The 24,543-nt window shown below is 31.4% G+C and overlaps 1 protein-coding gene across 3 annotated transcripts in view; it reads left to right on the top strand.

Annotated features, from left to right (window-relative positions):
* Positions 1-24,283, top strand: part of LOC127715511 (cyclic nucleotide-binding domain-containing protein 2-like) — a 32,279-nt gene extending 7,996 nt beyond the window's left edge. The window contains exons 2-18 of one of the 3 annotated variants that reach the window (XM_052221568.1): positions 686-1,558; positions 4,181-4,251; positions 5,550-5,691; positions 8,139-8,213; positions 8,787-8,875; positions 9,625-9,698; positions 10,126-10,214; positions 10,618-10,635; positions 14,041-14,192; positions 14,510-14,587; positions 15,620-15,680; positions 16,331-16,448; positions 16,721-16,818; positions 18,650-18,949; positions 20,743-20,877; positions 22,812-22,886; positions 23,652-24,283. In XM_052221568.1, coding sequence (XP_052077528.1) covers positions 740-1,558; positions 4,181-4,251; positions 5,550-5,691; positions 8,139-8,213; positions 8,787-8,875; positions 9,625-9,698; positions 10,126-10,214; positions 10,618-10,635; positions 14,041-14,192; positions 14,510-14,587; positions 15,620-15,680; positions 16,331-16,448; positions 16,721-16,818; positions 18,650-18,949; positions 20,743-20,877; positions 22,812-22,886; positions 23,652-23,879 — 2,622 coding nt within the window. In that variant the 5' untranslated portion in view covers positions 686-739 and the 3' untranslated portion in view covers positions 23,880-24,283. The remainder of the gene's footprint in view (positions 1-685; positions 1,559-4,180; positions 4,252-5,549; positions 5,692-8,138; positions 8,214-8,786; positions 8,876-9,624; positions 9,699-10,125; positions 10,215-10,617; positions 10,636-14,040; positions 14,193-14,509; positions 14,588-15,619; positions 15,681-16,330; positions 16,449-16,720; positions 16,819-18,649; positions 18,950-20,742; positions 20,878-22,811; positions 22,887-23,651) is intronic. The other 2 variants (XM_052221570.1, XM_052221569.1) reach the window with 2 other exon arrangements.
* The last annotated feature ends 260 nt before the right edge of the window (positions 24,284-24,543 follow it).

Raw genomic sequence — 24,543 nt, 5'->3', positions numbered from 1 at the left:
AAGAATATTGTATAAAGACATAACTATATTTTTCAATAGGAGCAAACATGCGCTTGAATCTGGGAAAATGGGTATTTGCGATTACAATCCATCACTTTTTATACTGTTTATCTTTTTCATTGTCACCGCAGATACATTTGGTGTTTTCTTATCTGAAGGTAATGTTCTTGTCGGCAAGCGATGTCGAAATGCACGTAACGCTTTTCTTATGGAAATATGGAGATATGGTATGACTGCCAATGAGACAACTATCAACTATCAAACATGTGAAAATTTACAGGTGTATAAAGTGCCTTCAGCAATGAGCAAAAACCCATACCCTAAAGCAAACTATTAAAGGCCCCGGGGATGTGACAAAATTTTAAAAGATTAAAGCGAAAACCAAAGACTTTTTCTTTTGGAAATCATAGTCGAAATCTAACAAATATGCTTTTAATTTGCCACTTTGGCATTGAACTTGTCAATTTAGATATTATCTACAATGATATCTTGTTTGTAACATAATTATATTTTTATAAATGCGTCTAGTTTTGAAATTCTTTCTTTCAAATTGAAATTATAAAAGTTGCCATTTTACCGTTAGATTGATTTAAATAATTTCTTTCTATATAATCCAACTAAGATGTTATCTTGTCATTTTTTTCTTGGCCTTTGTTATATTGATGTTAACCTCTTTCGTTTTCAGGGACGTAGTAAAGATTTATCAATTTAAAACATATATTACTAACAAGGTCAAACAATGGAAGTATTCAAGGAGGGTAACGAAGAGACTTTTGAAAAAAGATCAAGAATCAAACAGAATGTTCGTGTTGTGTCACCGTCTACGAAACATAAACGCATACTATCAAGACATCATAAAAGTTCCCATTATCTGGACAATCGCATATCGTCAGCTATGAGTTCTGATTCAAATAAGATTCCGCCGAAAATAGACCATCTAAGAAAAGAAATTGCTCGGCGTGCATCCACAGTGCCAAACTTTTTAGATTGCTATGACTTGAAAACAGTGTATGATGAGGCTAATTTACGAAAAAAATTCAGAGAAGTTGTTGGAATTCGAAATCACACGTCTCCAGCAGTGCATCAACGCATAGACCCCGGTGCGCATTGGAAAAATATTTACAAACAGCTTAATATATCTCAGTACGAAGTGGAGGATACGTTGAATGGATTAACAGAAAAAGACGAAAAACAGTTCGTAGAATATATGAAAAAGAAACAACATGGTTCATCGTCAGGTCTTTGGAATATGGCGGCATGGTCTGTCTTTGAATACAGGGCATCAAGAGTGCACAATATAGACGATTTGGCCATGGCTATATTATCTAAACAGATGGCAATAAAAAAGATGAGAGAAAAAATTTCACGAAAATTAGAGTTACCAGTTGACAGATTTAAGCGCATTGCTCAACTTCGTCAAAATGTAAGCTTTATAGAACAAAAATTTGAGAACATGAAACAGATAAGACCCAAGAAAACACAATTATTGAAAACAATGCATTTGTTTGAGCAAGCTGGTACCAGCAACATGCCGTCCAGATTCACCAAACCAGGAGAGGTTAGTACTTTATATGTCTTTGAATAGGATTTTATTTTTATGTTATAAACCTCTGATTATTCCACTATCGATCTCGATCGCTCACCTTGAAAATACATATATATGCATGCTACGTCTGCTTATTATTTGTGATACAAAATGAAGTTTGATAATAAAAACTATCAAGAACAGAGACATGTATATATGTCTCTGGCAAGAGTAATCTATATTTCCCCCAAACATATGTAGTTTAATCTCCATATAACAAAACAGATATTTTATTAGTCATTTTAAAGTTTCACTCCGATAAACTTTGCGTTGAAAAAGAATTTAGATATTGATATAGATGTTATTGAATCTTTAATTACTTATTCAATTTGTCATATAAATTCTAATTCTGGCATATTCATAAATTTAGTAGAGACTAAACTGTATGCCAAAAAATAATATAAAAGGATTACCTGTTTCCATTCAAAAGGCACTTTAAATGGAGTGTTCTATTCATTAGTTAATGAAGATATAGTTAAAGTCAGTGTTTTGAAGGTTGTACAAACGTATACAAAGTCACAATGCTTCTCAAAAGGAAGAGATAGTACGATGCACATGAAAAATGTAATATTTTTCGGTGTTATTTTCCTTTTCGGTTAGGCCGTGCTCGATTTGCCTCTTTTTCGCATATTAAAAAAAAATTAAATTAAAAAAATCCACAACTTTGCAGCGCAGACGACAAATAAACAATTGATCATCAGATTTCAGTTAATTACATTGAATTAACCTTTATTTGATAATTAAGCTTTATACCAATACCAATACCAATACCAATACCAATACCAAATAAAAACCAAAACGTTTATTATGGTGACAAGTGTTTTACAATATTAAACAATATATCAATAAGCGGTTGTAATTACATTAAGCTTTAAATACAAATTTTTATTCATATTATAGTTAAAACAGTCTAGTTTAGACAGAAAAAAATCTTTATCATTCTTGACAATAAAACAATTTTATAACTATAAGGATATTCAATTTTGAACCTTTCAACAAGGAAATTTGAATTTGAATCACAAAAAAAGCTTTCGAATATACAAAGACTATAATTACAATGCAATGAAAATGATCTATAATGATTAATTGATGATAACAATTTTGATTTAAAAATGTGAGATCTTTAAAAATGCCAGTCTTTGTAAGAATCAGGCAATTTAGAAAAAAATCAAATCATGGCCGAAAAAAACCCACCAACCTAACCACCCTATTTTGAAGGTACCCTCATCCTGAGTTATAAATGGTAGGTCTTTCGTTTCTGCGTGTCTGGTAATTCGAGAAATATTTAGATAAATTTTGGTTAGAATGATAGCAAATCGCAGAGTTATCTCCCCTTAATTGTTAATTTCTAGTGCATTTCAACCAAATTATATCTTGAATTACCAGAACAGAGAAAGGAAACGAATGTTATATTCATACACCATTATACATTATGAACTTGAATTAATGTAAATCTGAGCGGGTTTTTGTTTATCATGTTTTCACCACTGTCTGATTCTATGGCAGATTGGCACTTTAAAATTATAAATAGGACAATAACATCATTTACGTAAGATCTAAATGTCTTGGTGTAGAAATCATGCCCTGCATTTGATAATTTGTTTTTGAAATTGTCACCTGGAACTCATTTAGGTGTTTTGCATTTTATCGGGTGTTCGGATTTTCCTTGATTTATGCAGTTTCATCTAATTAAAAAAAAATATAATGTTCGTAAATGCATGAATGTTTACAATAGAAGAGGGAATGGATGGGGGTTTACAGCAAAGAGAATATTGGGCAAAAAATATAAAGAATAGAGAAAATGGACCAAAAAAACTAAGAATAGAGAATAATGAGGTGCTACATGTAAAATATAAAGAATAGAGAATAATGGGCAAAAAGTATAAGAGTAGAGAAAAATGGCCTACAAAATTAAAAGAATACAGAAAATGAAGGACCCAACCCAGACCCTCATAGAAGGCATGGCGTAAATACCAATACGACAACAAGACAATGACACAATTTCAACAGAGAGACAGCTAGAAGTAAAAATAAGATCTTAACCAAGTTATTATAGCCTAATGTCAATATCATATGTTCAGGCATAACATATCACCAATTTAGACTGATTGTTAATAATTCTAAAAAGAAAATACCGATAACATTATTCCAGACTTGTATCTTATTTTAATGATATTTATTAATGAATTTAACAGTTATAGTTTATTTTTGCAAATTACATGGCTGTAGTATGTCTTTTGCGGTTCCAGCATTGAAATAATGTTATTCTCTTCTTGTATGTTAAACCATGTACAATATTAAAAAAAGTAAGATGATACCAAGAGGTTAAAAACAGAAAATTCACAATTGAGTAAAGACAAATGTAAATAACACTACACATGCTTTTACAACTTAACAAACGAGAACCAAACTAAAACCTACTAGTAATTCAGGAGCTCCGGAGGGGGTATAGCAATTCCTGCATTGTTGTATTCGTCACATTTAGAGTCCTCATGTGATACATTTGTTACATGAAAGTTTTACACTAAAGGCATTGCTTACCATGGTAAAAAGTTATATACATAGGCTTCATTCATGAATAATTTTCAATTGCAGGCAAAAGCTTTCTTCCGGAAATTTGGAAGGATTGTTTTAATCGTGCTGAACTGGATCTTTCTTATTATGGAGTAAGTTGTTTTCATTATTATAAAAAAAATTGTTGTAGAAACTTTGTGGAAGCTATCACTTTGCGAACCTTTTAACATATCGAGATTAAACAAGAACCGTGTCTATGCTTTAGTTTATCACTATAGTTATATTTGCCTATTTGACAATACACTGATTCAAAGCTTTATAATGATACTATAATTATGATTTGAAGATCTAAAATCTGATGTGTGCGACAAAAAATAATCTAGTAACCTTATGCCAAAAGAAAACAGTGCTTAATGTTAAGTTGAAAAATACTTTGTGAGTAAAATCAAGCTGATCATTTATAAGAGATAATGTTCTATCGTCTGTTGAAATGAGAGGTGTGTCAAATTACTGAAAACTTAAACAAAAGGTCTGTATACACTTTCATTTGTACAAATTTACCACTTGAACACACCTTACAGCCTAGTATATCACATTTCATCATCATGCCATATCGGCCTTGTATCAACCCAAGACAGCCAAAGGCGACATATCAGCGCTTATATCAGTCGAGGTAAAATACTAGGGCTGAAAAAAGAAAGTTATGATTTGCTGATTAGTAATTATTAATTTGTAGGCTCATTTTATACTTATTCTACACTGCAGACTGAGGTATTTTTTTTAATTTGTGTTATGATCTTAAACATGGATAATAAAAAAAATTCTATCATTATTTCCTGCTCTTTCGAAATTTGCAAATAAAATGATATCTACATCAAATAGGATAATTCGCTGTCATTCAGACAGTACATTTGTCTGTTAATTTATCTTAGTTTTAGATTAGAAAAAAAATATTAGTGCCTAAGGTTCTATGCATTATTCTATGTTGAAAACAACGAAGGTTTGATTTTTTTGGCGGTTTTAAATGGCATATTGTGAACTTTTTAAAAATCAAAATAAAAAAACAATAACTGATTTTAGTTGACCCGCTATGTAGCATGATGTTAGCTAATATGTGATATTCAATAAGCTTATTGGTTGTCAGTCCTTCATGAACTGTCTTTGTTTATCTCCTTTTGGTATTCAAGTTTTAATACCTTGTGTTTGTGTTAAAGACTATTCTCCCTTTTATGTAAATTTACTGTTGCCTCGATGTGGTATTGCTCTTGAGTTTTTAAAAGTGTTACATCGATGTGGTATTGCTTTCGGTACTTTGATAACTGGATATTGTCTTGATACTTGACTTGCTTCTGCATAATCATTTTTCCTTATCAAACATATAGTTATGCAACAAAATGCTTGTCAGCACAGAAATAATAAACTGATACGCATTTTGGTTAAAAATTTACAGTAGCAGTGAAAGTTCAAGGTTAGAAAGAGAATTGAAATCCTTTGTTGACATAGCCCAAGAAGCGGTGATTGCAAAGACATCCCAAGCCATGGCAGAACAAGGACTATCATTTGATAAACAGGCATACAAAGCAAATAAAGAGGTAATGTGTATATTGTCGTAAAACCGAATTTCACTAACAGCATAATAATGTGGCCCCTCATGGGAGTGTCCAAGTAATCGCATAATCACAATTTTTTTGCCAATATAATCACATAATAATTAATAATTTTTTTAAACAAGATAATCAAATAATAAAAAATACCGTCCTAGATTACCAAATAATCAAACAATGATGAAGTATTTGGTTTGGTAATCAAATAATCACTTTAAAAACGGCCAAGTAATCACATAATCAAAAACCCCACGAGGAGGCTCAATAATACTAGGAAACTTGCAAATATATATACATTTTCTAGGATAAGAATAAGAATCGCACTTTTTGCACTTTCCAGGGTAAATTAATACATGTGCAAGTCTGTTATAACAATAAAAAAGGTCTACTGTGTGTGTTTCATTTTGATTCGAATTTAGAAAAAAGAAACTTGTAGCCGTTAAATTGAGATTAAATGATTTTTTAACACCATATCTTGTCACGATTACAAGTGTTGTGTTATATTGTCAGACAGGTGGTTTTTTGTTACATTTGTACATTGTATGTAGACCGATGTTTAGTGAGAAATAAAGTTATTGATCTAACAAGACATTTTGAAAAAGATTGGTCAAGTTAATGCATTATTTAACAAATAGAATACGTGTATGATATTACGGTGTAATTAAAGTTTCAACACATAATCACTTTGTATTTTAAAGTAATGAGAAACATTTATAGAGCATACATGTTTATAAAGTTTTTACTATAGATATGAAGACACTTTTCCTCTATACCACCAACTTTTGAACACTCATTCCCATTTTCTTCTTGTGAATTAGAAGATTGCCCTTTCTATGTGTTTTTTGACGTGTTTTGTTAGCATGTGTTACTGAAACTATCAACTGCAGCCTCCAAAATCGTATGTCGCTCATCTAGAGCATGTGCTGACTCGAAATATTTGTATTATAGCAAGTTGTTCTCAATGCATTATTTGTAAGCTAAAAGCTTATATTGATTTCATGGATCACCTTGTAAATACCATTTTTAGGTACGCAATCAAATAGATTTGCTATGAAATGAACTAGTATTTCATTAGAGATTATTGTGTTATATAGTGTTATAGGAATTATTGAACTAATGCATGTACTATATACTAAGCTAATTCCTCTGTGGATGCTTTTTGCATTTATTACGAGCCAATAACGTACAATCGACAAACAAATGTTTATTCATTTATTGTTGAAGACTTTGGTTGCTAATTAACTTTCGGGTTTTGGTGACGAAGTTTAACGATCGTGACCTTGATTAACAATTAATACAGAATCACGAGATAATAGAGTGATGTTAAGTTGCTTTTAAATATTTTCCGTGCGTTCCCGTTTATAATTAAACTTTGTGATACCAATTGTTAAATGATTCGGTATATTAAGCTCTGTTCTTTAAGAATCAGGTAATCCTATCTTTTTTTCTTTCATCGCATGTTTTCCATTTGCAATTTTCACGAGAAGACGAGAAGGTCACTGCATACTGGAAAGCTGTTGGCGAATTTATGTGCGGGAACACAATACTTCAATAACAGTAGATTTGTGAAGATTTTGATTAACTAAAGGATTTACTTTCAAATCAAAGTCTATGTACACGTGTTTGATAGTAAATCTTAGCCATTCAAGTATATAAAACATATTCATGGTTTTTGTTACATTTGAAGGATCATATGACCTTAAGCCATCAAAGATTTAAAACAATGACCAAACATGAAATGTGAAGAGAAATAATTACATCATCCCCCTTGTTCACGCAACTTTTACTTATGAAAAAACTCATCAACGATACTAGGCTTATAACGAAGCAGTTAAAGAAATCAATTGCACACATATATTTCCCCGAAGAATCCCATTTCAACTATCATTTGAATCTTAGATTTCGGACGGAAATAGACGAAAAACAAAACTTTGTGAAAATACTTAAAAAAAAAAATTGTGGCTGTGCGTTGTTTAGTGATAATTTTTCATTATTATAAACATTTAATCCGTAATGGCACGTAGTGGAGCAAACATACGGGCCAACTTATATTAAAATACAAAATTTACCTCGAGTAATCTGCAATAAGTTGTTTTTGGTCTACTAGGATAATTTACAAAAAAAAATCAACATTCTTGTTTTATCGGACGACCCCATAACTAAATATGATTTTTTTCTACCCTTTTAAACCTTTTGTGGAGTCATCAAAAGCTGTTGGTCCTGGTTTATAATGAATAATAGTAAATAAATCAAAAAGCAGGGCGTCATATTAGAGTCACCGAAATGTATAGCAAACGGTATTTGAGTGAGGTCAACGGACATAGCACTAAGGCACTCAGGGATTTCTTTCAAATCTGATTCAATTATTTCATAACTGAATTTCCAGGACTGTAAATGATTTGTGTAACAATAACATTTTTTATTTTAAATTGTAGATATCTTTAACACAAGAACATAGAAAAACACTGACAACGAGGGCAAGCTTCAGGACACAAGATATGGTTAAACAAGTAATATATTATACTATCTTTAAAACATTAATGGACATTTTTAGATCATTTTGAATAACGTATTGGAATTTCATAATTCGTATATTTTTTTCTAAATTCATTTTTTGTGACAGTATGCACCTATCAACAAGTTTTTTTTTCTAAAAAAGAAATAAATTATTTGCTAAAAAGAGAAAGAAAAAAACCCAAAACAAAACACACATACAAACGAAAAAAAACCCCAAAATTCACACACACACACAAGATGAGACACGAGAAGAAAGCAAAAACAAATTCTCGAAGAAAAATTATTTTGATTTCAGATACATGTAGTTATATTAGAGATCACGAACAAAAGACCATATATGTAGAATCTTATTTTAAAACTTGTCTTTATTTGAATTGTGTCTGAATGACGCCTCCCAAATATATTCATTCATATATACTGGCAGACAGAAATTAGAAATAATCAAATATTTTAAAAGGCAATTAAGATATTAAAATTGAAAAAGAAGATAAAGAGCGAGAGAGAGAGAGAGAGAGAGAGGGGCAATCTTAGGAGAATAAGACATACATTGATTTCTTTACCAACAGGTTATGCATGGCTTACAAGCTTTAAAATCATTGGCTGATTATCCTCTTCGGACACAAGAACGACTATGTCAAGTTGCATGGTATCAAACGTATGTACTTTATATATTATTAATATATTATAGTAAATTACATATTTAATTTTAAGGTTTGGATATCAAGCCATTGTGTTGTTCTTCATTGTTTAGTTTTGTGAGTATCTTGTTAAGAATTAGATAGTAGTTGGTTGCTAGTGCAGTCTAATGAGCTGTCAAATGTAGTTTGTGATTACTATTGTATTTTATTATTGACAAAATTTTTTCCCGGTAAACACGTGCCTTCAACCAAGAGGCATACAGTTCCGCTAGCGGCCGTTTTGAACTTGCAGTGCGGTGAGAGTTTTGTTTATCCTTGCTAAAGGCCTTATTGTGATTGTGAGAGGATGAAATGCAATTAAAGCGCTGTCTCTTTGTTTTTGGTTTTGACATATGCGCTGTGAGAGTTTGTGTCTTTCTACAATTTTTTGCCTTGGTTGGTATGTTCAAATGGATGGATGTGTTTAGATAATAACTGTTAACTAGTATCGCCTGTTATTCTGTAAAAAAATAGTTATCTTCGGCAATGTTCGCTTACAGTCGTGTTAAGAATGATTGGATGATTAAATAAATAAAAAGAATTGTTTACACAAAAAACATTGATAATCAATATACTTAAGTCATGGGTTTACTATCAACGAAAATATATATCTTATATCGTTGTTTTAAAATGCAGTAAAATGAAATTTGTGTAAATGGAGTGTTTTGACAATGCTAGTAGTCTTGAAATTTATGAAACCAAATTTTAAAGTTATGATTTTTTTCAGACTTGGTCCCAAGAAAGTTATATTACGAGAAGGCCACAACGCAGAATCATTTTATTTCATTTTAGCTGGCACAGGTTTGTACTGTATACCATTTAAACTGCAAACGGATGAGATTGATTAAATTCAGACATCAAAATGTCAATAAACAGGGTATTGTTCAAATAAATAAGCAGATCAAATAACAAACTATCTAGATACTTTAATAAAATGTGTATGGACTATAAACACTACCCTTTCTTTTTCCCTGTAAGAATAGTTTATTTATTGTTATGTTTAGAAGAATTTTGAAATAAAAAATAAAGAAATATTTGTTGCTAAACCTTTTTTAAGTAAGGGTAGATGACCATGTATCCTCAGATAAGTATTAACTTATCTAATCAAAATAGTTTGTGTTAATTTGATATTCAATTGTAATTTATCTTTTGTATGTACATACCCTTAAAAGTAAGACTTATGTTTTTGATACGTGAATATATACAAAATAACTTTTATTCATTAAAGCTTTCGTGAAGAAGATGGTCAGAAATGAAAGAACCGGGGAAACAAAAGTGCAAGTGGCAGCCAGATTGACCAAAGGACAAAGTTTTGGGGTAATGTCAAGGCTTAACACACTCTTAATTTCACCTTGATACGAATATATCCCTTCCACAAATATATCCTTAACTGTATATCAGATGATATTTGATTTGTAAGTCTTTCACAGAGTAGACAAACAAATATATCCCAAACTTCATATCAAAATATAATTGATTTGCATGTCTTTCAAAATGCAAGCAAGCAAATATAAAGAAGATCAAGTGTAGGTTACTAGGTTCATAAATAAAACATTCATTTATGTTTAGAATATAAGGAAATACAATACCGGCGTCCTTTTCATCTTCAGATCAATATATCAAGTATTACTTGAGAACGTCAGCTGAGCAGGACATTCTATTCAAAAGTAAACACACGTATTATAAATCTAATTTGTTATTATTCATATATTTATTACAGTTTTCATGGGAAGATGGGGTAATGTAAAAAAAAATCCTTAGCCTGTGTAGATATTTTTGTGTTTGTATATTTTTTGTGTTTTTTCTTTCTTATTTTAATAGCATATTTAGAGATCCTAAAAAAGTCAATAAAGGTTCTTTTTAATGTATATAGTTGACTATAGTTGTATGGTTGTTGAAAATCGAAAAATAATTAGATATTCATTATCTGAATTTAAAATTCAAGATTCGAAATAAGATATTAGCAATGCAATATCAAAAATTTTCTTGATATTGCCGAAGAAGGGCTCTTAAGGTAGTATAAGGGTATAAAAAATACAGAATTTTGATACTTTGCCAAAATTAAGTTTATATCGAGTTATTTTCAAAAAATATGTTATTTTACCTAGCTTGTTTTCAATTGGTTAAACAATTACCCATTTTGTAAAGATGATATGCGGAAAACATTAGTATGTGAATAGAAAGAAAACTAAATGACATAACTTCGAAATAAGATAAGGACTACCACTTGAAAACGAATGTTCAAAGGCCAAGGGTTCATTTCTGTGCAGAAATCTTGACAGTCTCACCCAACAAGTCATTGGATTAAGCGTATTAAGCGTTACAATTCCGACCGAATAAATAGCCGGCTACCTCCTTATTTGTTAATTCAGTTAATACCGAATTTCGAATATTGAATTATTTATTTTTTGCACTCGTGTATGTTAGGATTAAATTGGAATATTTGTAATAAATTGGGATACAAGTCAAAATTCATAAATGTCCACTTCAATGAAATAGTTTGTATGAACAGATTAAACGGATGTTCTTGACGTCAGGCTAAATTAATATATTTATAGAATTGGACAACATGGAAAACGCATTCGAGTTAGACATTTCTGTCATATTTTACCAAGATCCTGAAGTTTTTATTTGTTTTATCAGTACTTCAACTTAGCTTGCTTTTAGTTATTGTATTTTATTATCAATTGCTTTGTCATATAGAATGTTACATTAACCTCAAAACCCTGATCTCATTTCTCGGTTCACATTTTGTCACTTGTGAGGAGCATTTAGATGATCTGAATCAATTGATACAAAATTTGGTGACTATGTTGAACGAATCTATCCCATCGAACTAGAGATAAAGGATACTACAGATACAGTTAAGTCTGCCTCATATCTTGACTTACATCTAGAAATTGACAATGAGGGTAGGTTGAAAACAAAACTTTACGACAAAAGAGATGATTTCAGCTTCCCAATTGTGAACTTTCCATTTATATGTAGCAACATTCCAGCAGCGCCTGCATACGGAGTATATATCTCCCAATTGATACGATATTCCCGGGCTTGTATTTCCTATCATGATTTCCTTGATAGAGGATTGCTGCTCACAAGGAAGCTATTAAACCAAGAGTTCCAAATGGTGAAGTTGAAATCATCCCTTCTTAAATTTTACGGACGCCATCACGAGTTGGTTGACCGTTATGGAATAACCGTTTCACAGATGATATCAGATAAGTTCCTTTTGTCGTAACTACAATACCCTTCCCTTTTCACGAATGTGACCTACCGAATTAGACTATTTACCGGATTTGTAATAACACAAGCAACACGACGGGTGCCACATGTGGAGCAGGATCTGCTTACCCTTCCGGAGCACCTGAGATCACCCCATGTTTTTGGTGGGGTTCGTGTTGCTTAGTCTTTAGTTTCTATGTTGTGTCATCTGTACTATTATTTGTCTGTTTGTCTTTTTATTTTTGGACATGGCTTTGTCAGTTTGTTTTCGATCTATGAGTTTGACTGTCCCTTTGGTATCTTTCGTCCCTCTTTGGTATATCAAAATGTAATAATTTTCACCAGTAAAATCTCCCATGTCCCGTCAAAGAAGTGCCAACTTGTAACGTACCAGACAAGACGACCCATAAATTTTATTTGTGTTTTTGTGTGTTTGTGTCTGTTGAAAGAAAAGAATGTCGTCATTACCCTATCTCAAATTGTATCGATAACTCCACTTCAACATGCATATATATAAATACATTCAATTGGTATTTATTCAAACTGCAAAATATTTTACATGGGGAAATCTAACGAATCGTCTTAATTTATCATGATTAGTATCAAACAGAGTACAGTGTTATGTAAGATGCAATTTAAATAGGAAAAATTATTCTTATTGCATGTAAAATGCAAAGTTCGTACAGTCCCATGAATCCAAACTATATACACGTATGAATGGTTAAAGACAGTGATGTGAGTAGTTTCATTTATCGGCTGATTAGTTTTGTTGAAGCTTACTTGTTCGATTCAATTCCCGTACCTGTAGTGCTGTAGATTTATTTTAAGAACTATAGCATGTAGATTAACTCAAACAGGGGTAATTTTGTATTTTATTTGTTTTTATCAGCAATTGATTTTTTTAAAATTCAATTGAATCGACTTTGATATGCTCTACACTAATAAAAATGAATAAAGAAGTATATTTACTGCCATTTAATTCTATTAGCTCCATGCTGTTAGACTTTAATTTTGTTTGTTTGACCTGTTGTATTAGGTTGATGTGTTCAGACATCGCCACTTTCTTTATGTTATTAACCTTGCAAACACCAGATACATTTTAAAAAAGTTTTAACCAATCAAAGTAATAAGATAGATTACTTATATTAACATTTCACATAGCAGTCTGTAAATAGTAAATTGCATTATGATTAAAATACAATAAAAGATTTTCTAATCGTAAATACATTTTAGGTTTTAATGGCCATTTTGATCTTAACATTTTGATCTTAACATCATCTGAATCTCAATCTAAAAAAAGGTTAAGTCTTGTAAAGTGTAAAGTTATTCGTCAATCATTTCATTGCTGAGCAGCTTGAACCCCAACAAAAACTAGGGGATCCGCAGGTGTACCAAAAGGGTAAGCAGAGTCAAAACTATTAACATCAATTTTATCAGCAATCAAAGACAGGTCTCAGATTAATTTTGAAACTAATAAGTGACCTCATTTTGTTGGACCGTTATGAAATATCTGTTTCACATATGACGACGGATATGGTCTAATTGTCGTAACCACAAATACGTCCAATTTTTCCTCGTATGTGACATCCCAGAATTAAACTAGTCAGCAAATTTGTATTTATATAAATAACACGACGAGTGTCATATATGAACAGGATCTGCTTAGCCTACTGGAGCAGCACTCTTGATCACACTGGTTGCTGGTTGGGTTCGTGTTGCTCAGTTGTGTTTAGTTTTCTACGTTTTGTTTGTAGACTTGTTTGTCGTTTTGCCGTTTTGTATGCCATGGTGTAGTCAGGTTGTCGTAAATAAAGTTAATCTAAAAAAGTATAATGATTATCATTGAAATTACATCTCCTATGAGGAAATCATATGACTTGGATAACATTATAAATGAGTTTCAAAATTATTTCAATTGAAGGAAATCGGTTTGATATTCAACACAAAAAGAACAGCAACAGTTGAAAGCACGACGCCAATGGAATTATTAGTAATCGGTAAAGAAGACTTCAATGCTATATTCATGAAAGCAGATGACCAAGATGAAGAAGCAGAACATGTAAAATTTTTAAGGTAATGCAACTGGGCTTTTCCTTAAAATATGTCATTAAGTTTCAAATAAGATCCTTAAACTTGATTAACTTATACATGTATACACTTGTATCTTTATTTCAGTAAATTTGCTTTTAAATTGTTATCACCGATTGTTCATTAATTATATGTTTCATTTTTTTTCTATGTAGGTGGAAATTGTTTTTATTTTAATTTTTGTTTGATAAAGTTATTTGAAACGTTTTCGAGAGAAAATTTTATGAATTTCAAATGGATTTAGTTCCTTCACTGATATTTGAACTGCATAATGTATCACACGTCTTAAATTTTTTTCACAGACAAGTTCCTATTCTGTCACAATGGCCAATTGAATGTTTGGTCAATGAACCGGGAACATGCGTTCTGCATTATTTCAAGTAAGTCAAAATACACTGGTAGAATCATGACAACAAACAAATTTCCATCCATCTTCTTTGTACTATATTATTTGAGTGTTTACTTTGAATGATTTTTATCTTCTCAATGGATTTATGAGATTTAAACATAAACACTACTGTTGTCTCTTAAATATCAGAAACCTGACATTCTTCGACGACATGCAATTTTTTTTTTATGTTTGCAGAATCATTCATTCCTTTTGATCTTGTTACTCAAACAAATACATAATTTATCGGTGTTTGCTCATTCCTTGTTATACATTTGGGACGCTCAAAGCCGAAAGTTGAAAAAATATGCGAGGAAACATAATATACGATAAGAGACAAAAAACAAAGCAAAGGCATTTTCAAAAGTCATCTTTGCTGAAGGTATTGCAATGTTCAATGACGACTCAGATGTTATAGAAAAACAAAGAATATGGGTATCCATCCATGACACAAAATCAGTACATGCACAGCAGAAACACACAAAAAGCAAAGGAACAGCGCTTTTATTGCTGTTCTTCATCTCAAAGTCACAGTGAGGCCTTTAGTCTTATTGAATGTCCTTCAGCAAATTGAATGAAAGGTAAAACAAACATGCAGTAGAAAAAATATTGTATAGCAGTTTGGACAAAATGATAGTTTATTTAGCCCGGTATCTTGCCATATTGTTCAAGATTGCAATTTGATTCTGCCATAACATGGCAGTAAGCTATGAATAGAACCCAGATCAAATGCCAAATAATAATAATATTCATCAGCTATTTGAAAACATGATTAGATTTCAGAAATTGCAAAATGATGATTTTGATTATAATGATTGATAAAGTCATACAAAAGTATAAAGCTATATTTATTCAACCATTAAAAAAACTATGTTGTTTTGTTCATTTAAGTTTTAAGATTTTTGAATTTGTGCTACTAATTTCATACAAGAACTTGTATACCTTTAAGAGAACATATAAACCATGTAGGCTTTTTTCAAGGTAAACTGTATGTGATATTTAACATTTGTGTTTATTTTAACAGGCGAGGGAGTCTTATTACACCAAATGGTAAAACAAGCGAATGGTTATATTGCGTGAAATCAGTAAGTATCGACATATGACTAAAGGGAAGCAAATCTTTCAAATTTGTAAAAATGCAAATTAATGATCGTGCAAGTAGTTAATTTGTAGACAAATGTTAATATGTAAGATGATTCAAAATAACGACTTTAAACTGTCGTGTCACTTCTTAAGTTTGATAAATTACTTTCTGTTCCATAGGAACATATTCAGCAATGACGTTCTTATAATGCAACACATTTTTATTCATGATTATTAAGCTGTCAGACTATGTTTCCACGAAGTTTCCATTCAGATATACATTTGATTTTGCTTTTCCATTGTTGTCCATGGAAATAAATACTAGTACTCTAATTTTGAGTTGATGCAATACACAAGATTATTGCGAACAATAACTTTAGTCCTTTTAGTCCTCAATGCTCTTCAGATTCGTACTGTATTTGGCCTTTTAACTTTTTTACTCGAGCGTCACTGCTATTGTTGACGAAACTCGCGTTTGGTGTTCAAATTGTTTAGCCTGGTATCTTTGATGAATTCTTTAAAAACGGTTTTCACGCCCACGATTTGGTTAATTAATTACTACGAAGAAAATGGATATTGATAGAAAAGGTCTTAATACTCTGGAATAAGCGTACACACCTTTTGAACTATGCATGATATAATTTACACTCAGGGAACATGTGAAGTGATGAAGGATTTGAAAGCAGCAAAAGCTCGGAAAGCTGGACAGAGCTATATTCATCCAGATCCCGTCAGTGATATTATATTACCTGAATTAGGTATGAGTGCATGTAAGTGTTTGAATTTCTATTTTAAATGTGTGGTAGTGTTTTATTGATTTATCTGAGTTATGTAAAAGACTACAGTTAATATGAAATGACACGATAATTAAATGTCTACATTATTTGGACGAAACTATTTAAACTAAGAAATAATTGATATTTCCCTTAACATTGACAAAACATTTGTTCTAATATTGCTAAACAAAAACACTTTCACGAAGATTATATCGTCCATGGTACATGTTAACCCATTCATATCAAAACTTTTCTAATGTTTTCAGCACCAAGGGTAGACACTGGAATTGCTCATAAACGAAAATTTGTCATGACTCCAGAAGTATTTGAAGAAATGTCAAAATATTATGAAAAATTGAAACAGGTAAATGGCTTTAAAATCAAGTTTAGATATAGCTACACAGATTGCACAATCAAAAAGCTAGATTCTCGATTGAAACATCACTTATTGCATGCTTTACGTTTGAAACCAAATCCATATATATTTTGAATCCCTCAATAAATGTAGTGACACCTTAGTTGTGTTTTAGTTAAGCATTTTTTTCATTGATTAGTTTTAGATTTATCCGGTCAATCAATAAGAGTGCAAATATCATGCATGAATACTGTAACAATGTTCCTGTCAAATACATTTTTTTACACAATTCATGTCGATGTGAGAACTATAAAATAAGATGACATTAGTTTATTGATGTTCAAATCTCGTATATCGATCAAGAAGGGACAAATCCAGGTACCAAACATAGGGAATCGCATTACCTCCAAAAGGAGTGAGACCGGGTGCGTCGACAAGGAAAGGGTATCCTGCTATGTACTCATCTGCCACCATACAAATTAACACTCGGTCTTAGGACACAATGGGTAAAATTACGAATCAGATGACCATACTGATATCTAAAGATAGAAACATGACTATAGCGAGTTGAGACACCGACAAATCGTAGTGATGTTGACCGTAAAACCTATGCAATGTCGATTTCAGTCGTTCTTTCTCAAAACTATGTTGGAACAGTTTATGGATAAGGAGCACACCCATTATAATAAAGTCCACATAGTGTGAAAATGCACGAGCGAAACGTATCAAATAAGAAATGTAAACATCAGAACGTTTGTCATAGATTTTTAGTTGAAGTTGTCAGTCTGTGTAAATATCGAGCAAGATATCAAGATATGAAGCAGACATTCTACTTTTTGTAGTATCCTTAATCTCAAGTTCACTGGGATATATGAGATGTTATCACGCATTGGAATAGGTGGGTTATTGAGTGACTTATTATTATCAATATACCTGCACGTGAAATTAAAAATCTTTGTAAGATGCGTTCGCTTTTTGTCTTAGAGAACATTCTGCATGAATTCTGCTTCATATGAGTAAAAATCAAGTCGGCCAATAGTGGTGCAAAATTATTACCCATTGGAATACAAACTTTCTGCTGAGCTCATCAAACTAATAAACTCGGCAAACCTGTTGTCGATATGCCAGGAGGAATCCTTTGTTTCCTGATTCGATGCATAATAGATAGTCAATAGTTTAAACAAATTTATGTATCCTGAAAATTGTATAAATGTAAATGAGGATTTTGATCTACCACCAAAATACAAATTAGAAAAGAGGGGATGGACAAGGGTAAGGGAATGACAGGAGCGGGAGTTAGGGGAGGGAAGCGGGAGTCAGAAGGGAGAACGGTGGAAGTGGGTAGCAAAAATAGGGATATGCTGGAAAAGTTTTTTGACGGATTTTGTCTGGGAGTAAGGAGGAGGAAGTGGGAGTAGGTGAGGAAAGTAAGATGGAATCAGGGATCCCTATCCATCCCTCAGAAATGCAATTATTGTTCTTAAATAAGTAAATATATACTTTTTTGTAAGTTTTAGAACAACAGTTTGTTATCTTACTGTGTATTCATTATTATTCGTTGGATACCAATTTTCGTGCATTTCGTGGTCACAGGGGAACCACGAAATTAAATGTTCAACCAATTACTATTTTTCTATAGGAATGTATGCAGACTTTTGCAAAAAAAACCAAATCAAATATCTACGAAAATGCAAGTTTTCCTATTTCCACGAAAACTGATACCCCCGAAAAGAATTGAATCCACAGTATAAATTGTATATGTATTGCAAAATCGGTTGTGTTTTTGTGTCCTGCTAGTTCATGTAGTTACATTACAAAATATATGACTTAAAATTCCCAGACATTAAAAGAAAGGAAGACAGGTGATCAGGAAGAAGAAAGAGATCGGAAAATAAAACAGAAAAATGAGACGAAAAAGAAAGAACAAGCGGCAGCTTTACCTAAACTTGAGCTAAATAATCAATTAACTTGCATAAAAGACGAAACTGACAACAATGGTACAACATATATCACTTCTGTTAAGAATAGTGATGTTCTAGTTATGCCTCCAGTACATTCAACGCATCATGGTTCTAAAGGAATTTCTGCTAGCACGTTCAATGACCGAATGATATCTTTGTTGAAGATGAAACCACACTACGTAGGTGCATTAGTATTATCGTGGGAGTTTTTGAAAATCTAACTAACCACGGTTATTAACACTTTCCTATTACAAGGCTAACATTTACCTGTAATTCCAACTCGAATCATCGTTTACCTCGCATATTATATCATATTATATAACCTTTAACAAATATATCAAGATGTTGCATTTATATGTGTTTGCTTTATAATATCTAGGTGCATGCTTACTAATTTCTAAATGCTTAGATGTTTTTCTTATGTTTTATTCATATGTTTAAACTATATCTAATGTTATAAAATTCTTAGTTTTGTCTTTAAACTAACATGTTATTTCTTTGAATAACATATAAACCTATAATTGCACGCATTTCTAAATTAAGTACATTGCATGATTTAGACTAATAGACTGAAATGATATATATATGCATTATTGCTTTTGTCGTATTATAAGGCACTGTACGCAAAGTATCGGATGTTAGAATTGATAATTTTGTGTTTTTGTTTTGCTGCTATAGTATTTGTTTAGTGATTATGTTGTCAGGAATAAGGGTTTTGATTTCTCAGTTCACAGAACATTGGATTTTGATAGTTAGAGAGTGACATGGTGTCCTAGGAGCTCATATTCTTGTTTATTGTCTGAGAATGCATTCATCATTAAACAAGTTAACTATTACTAGACCAATAAAAATGAAATGAATTTAAAAGTAAAACATGTAGTTGGGACTTAAATCGCAACACAAATCGTATCAGCATATAAGTGAAAAGTAGAAATTCGTTTACTATTGAAGACCGTATGTTGACGTCATTAGAGGTTTATTATCGTCGTGTTGCTGTTTCTTCGAGGCATTCCCTGCATCTGCTTTTATTTATTTTCATCCAAAAAGTGTTCTTATGCCTTTTCTTAAATATTTCAGTTTTATTATTCCTTTTCAATGGTGTCATAATGAGTGGAGTTGCAATGATCCCTTCAAATACAAATGTGTTTTACATTAAGTATTTTCATTTTTCATCATAGTGGTTTTACGATAAGGAGAGCTGCAATCACCTGTTCGGAAACAATTGTGATTTATTAAACGTAAATATAAATAAGAAGATGTGGTATGAGTGCCAATGAGACAACTCTCCATCCAAGTCAAAATGTGTAAATAGTAAACAATTATAGGTCAAAGAACGGCCTTCAACACGGAGCCTTGGCTCACACCGAACAGCAAGCTATAAAGGACCCCAAAATGACTAGTGTAAACAATTCAAACAGGAAAACTAACGGTCTAATCTATATAAAAAAAGAAACGAGAAACACCTATGAACCACATCAACAAACGACAACCACTGAACAGGCTCCTGACTTAGGACAGGTGAATACAAATGCAGCGGGTTTAAACGTTTTAACAGGCGCCAACCTTCAATATAATCTGAAACAGTAGTGTAACATTACAATATAAAAAGAAACACTATACAATATCAATTGAAATGGCTTTACTTGATCAAAAAGACATATAAACAAAAAAAAGGTAAGCATACACTGAACGAATAAGTTTGATCTATGACACAATATAAATAAAATATTAATAATAAAGTTTTAGAACAATGTCAAAAAGACAACTCTAAGTGGGACAAAATGGCGTTAAATAAAATAACGTACACAGGTAAATTTAGATATAATAATTTTGTTGTTAGGAGTACGGAAATATTTTTTCAAAATAAATAAATTATATATATTTAACATCATCGTGGTTTCATAGTAAGGAAAAGTGCAAAGATCAGTTCGAATACAATTATGTTTTACATCAAGAACATATTTTACATCAGATGTTTCCAACAGCATCAATGATTGAAAAGGAGGCTCCCTTGAAGAAAAATGTTCCAGAATCAGAAGAAATTTGCACAGTCAGAAAGAATTCTGTATTTGTACATGTACAGTTACTTCAAGCTAAAGATGTATTTGTGAGTACTATTACAATCATTTGTGGTTAAAAGGAACTCTTAAAACAAATGTCTGTAGTTAAGTATTGTTATTAATCACAAGCAAATGGCCTTTGTGTAGTCCCCATACTGAAAACACACTCATATAATATATAAACCATATCAAACATACTGAGCACAATTCTTTACTGACATTCTTATGTTGTCAATATAATGGAATTTTATGCAATTGTCAAACAAGTGCGAGGTTTAGCTAGCTATAAAACCAGGTTTAATCCACCATTTTGTACATAAGGAGATTTTGATAAGGCCATTTGATAAAGGACTTTCCGTTTTGAATATTTCTTGGAGTTCGGTATTTTTGTTATTTTACTTTTTGCACACTGTTTTTCATTGCATACTTATATTTCAGTCCTTGTATGTATGTCAAATGCTTACAAACCGACACTAATTATTGCAATTAGAACTAAATAGATTTAAAAAAATATTATTAACCCGAAAAATATCCTCTATACTGTTTATCTGCATTTTGGTCATAAGCAGAAATTTGAACAATATTCACATTGTGATTCTTAAATCACTGTTTTAAAATTTCGACAAATGGAATGGTTTCAAATCACATCTTTTAAAATATGTTACTTTAAAACTACTCCGATGAGAAAAATAAACGAATGAAATATTGCATCCATTAATCATGTCATTTAAAGTCGTTTGGAAACAATTACACAACTTCATTTAAGGTAGTATTTGACAACGTTGGCAAGAAATCGAAGGATTTTTACCAAAATAAGAAAAGGCCAATTGCGCTAATACACCTCTATTACCCTATTATTCCTCAATTGACGCCAGGTAAAAAAGGTACTCTACATTAATGTCGTTTGCAATCAACATGTTTAATAGATTGACCTCAGGGGGAAGATATTTACCAATAGATAGATCCACCTCGCTTAATTATTTAGCATATTGAAATGGTTGTAAAATAAAAGTGTTGCTTTTGTACACATGCACTAAATAATATAAATTTTATGCGTTAAAAGTCTAAATTTTGCCATATAAATAGAAATCCCTGCCCAATTGGGAAACTTTTTCCAACCTTCAAAAGATAGTTTACACCTCTGTTATGGTCATCCGACTTTTGACTTTTGACTTTTGCTTTTGTTAATTTAACTTTATATTTATTTCCAGAAGCACCATATCAAAATCATGAACTAACAGTTCTCTCGAAAAGTCGTCGAACTTATTGACTGTTCAAGAAGTAGGCAACTTACAACGACCCTAGCTTATTTCCTAATGATTATACCTTTCTCAAAACGACGATGGTAGACGTCACCCCACTTTTAAACGTATTTTCTTAAAGATCGGACAATGCAAAATATTTGCAAACGTTATATTGAGGGGTTAAAAACTGTAGAAATTGTGGCTAATGAAAATCAAAGAGGCTTGTTTTATTTTTCGCATGATTCTTATGACATCTTCTACTCGGTCTTCTATTCCAATACCCCAAACTTAACTATGTGTCCTTTTCTCATTAGCATGTGACATTCGAATGCATTCTGAAAGACATACACTCATTTAAATATAAACATAACTTAATTAATGATAATGATTGTATTAAGGATGTTCGCTACTCTGTTTCAAAATAACAAGCTTTTTAAAAGACTGTTATAAATTGATAGTATATTAATAACGGAACTAAAAAAGAAGAAAAAAATGAAATCAAAAACTATGAAAAAATTACAAGGATTTTACAAGATTTTCAAATATGGCTTTTTAAACTATATGTTATAAAATTATAAAAAAAAGTAGGGCTTAGTGGGCAAAATTTTTAATGGCACTACATGGATAAAACCAGAGGATTCCGAATATCTGACAAAAATTCAAAAACAAAAGGAGCGAACATCCTTAAGAACATATTATACAAACTCTACATTGATATAAATTACTTTTACCTTCAGGGACTGAATACCTTATCAGGGTGGAGTTCAGATGACGTTGAAGATTTGGTAAATGAAGCGCCACCTTTATGTTTGGTATGTAAATTATTATTTCTAGTCACTACTTTTTTGTTCTAGATCTTCATGTATTAAATAACTCATCAAAGATACCTGGCTTATAATTTTGTACAAGCGTTTCGTCTACAAAAGACTGATCAGTGACGCTTGAATAAAAAAAGTTAACCTAACTGAAAAATGAAGTATGAAATGGAAGAGTATTGAGGACCCAAAATTCCGAACGGTTTTGCCAAATACAGCTAAGATAATCTATTCCTGGAGTAGAAAATCTTTAGTATTTCGAACAATTTTAAAATTAGTAAACAGTTAATTTATAAATATGACAATATCAATGACAATTCATGTCAACACAGAAGTGCTATATACGGTATAACACTGAACATTTATTAAATATTAAACTAAAGAACAAAAATAAAACAGGTCAAGGCCACTTTTAAGAAATTACTACAATATTAAATTCACAACAACGGCAAGCCAATATCATCACAGCCATTTTAGAATTATTGTATCAGATAAAACTGCATTAAATAAAATTAACTTTAAAATTCTTTTTGCACCGGATTTAACAAATAATGTCTCATCAATGATGTTCAATGTCCAAAACCTAATACAAACGTAAAAAAACTATAGTAAAGCCAAACCCGGACAACATACAATTATATCTGACAGTGGTGTTAATAATTCAAATACATGGCAAACAACCTTTAGGCAAATGACGGAAGTAGTTATGATTTAAGAGACCTTCCAATATTTAAATCTAATTCTTATTTGTTACATTCGCAGGTAAGCCGAGGTGCTGAGATAGTAATGCTCTCGAAGAAAGTTTTCTTGAAATACGCCAATGACAGATTTCGCAGGACTCTCAGAGAGGAACTAAGGCCGTACCCAACGGAATCAAAGTTACAAGATAAATTTCAGACTAAGGTGGACTGGGACAAATATAAAAGTACACTTTTAGAAGACGTTCTAAAGCAACAATGTAGTCTTAAATATGCAACAGGATTAGTTTAGATACAAGTATACTTGCCATTTATACTTTAGATAAATAAGGTACATGTATACTTTGAAGCTCGACATGATCAAATTCCATCTGCAATTTGACTCTCCATTTCACATTACATTTACTCCTGAAGATCAGTGAAATTTGATATCATCAAAAAGATTTGTTTGATTTTACTTGTATGTTTTGCCAATGCAGGAAATATAGGTTGTTGTAATAGTGTCTGACAGTAAAAACATCCAATATATTTTCACAATAAGTACATTTACTAAATCAAAACTTTGTTATCTTATTTATACAAGTATCATGATGCTAACAATTTAACTATCTTATTGTATCAATTGTCGTTGATTGTGAGAATGTTGTAGATAATAATTTTGTGTTTATCAGTAAAATCAAACGTTTTTATAAAGAATTTTATTACTATGATTAACTTTATTGCGAAAAATAAGACATAGTAAATGCTCTACATTAGCACCGAGAAGGAGTAGAGCTTATTTATAAGCATAAAGAATTTAAAGTTATTAACATATATCATATATACAAGTTGATACACCAATATTTTATGCCACGGGTGCACTCGATTCGATTCATGTACATAACCACGTACTAAATAAATTAAAGTGATAGTTGTACGTTAACTAAACTCCATAACTAGAAATTAAAGAAACAATG

Source organism: Mytilus californianus, unplaced genomic scaffold (genome assembly GCF_021869535.1).
Source record: "Mytilus californianus isolate M0D057914Y unplaced genomic scaffold, xbMytCali1.0.p SCAF_9, whole genome shotgun sequence".
Classification (NCBI taxonomy): Eukaryota; Metazoa; Mollusca; class Bivalvia; order Mytilida; family Mytilidae; genus Mytilus; species Mytilus californianus.
The sequence above is the reverse complement of the archived record's forward strand: the minus strand, read 5'-3'. Positions and strand labels throughout refer to the sequence as shown.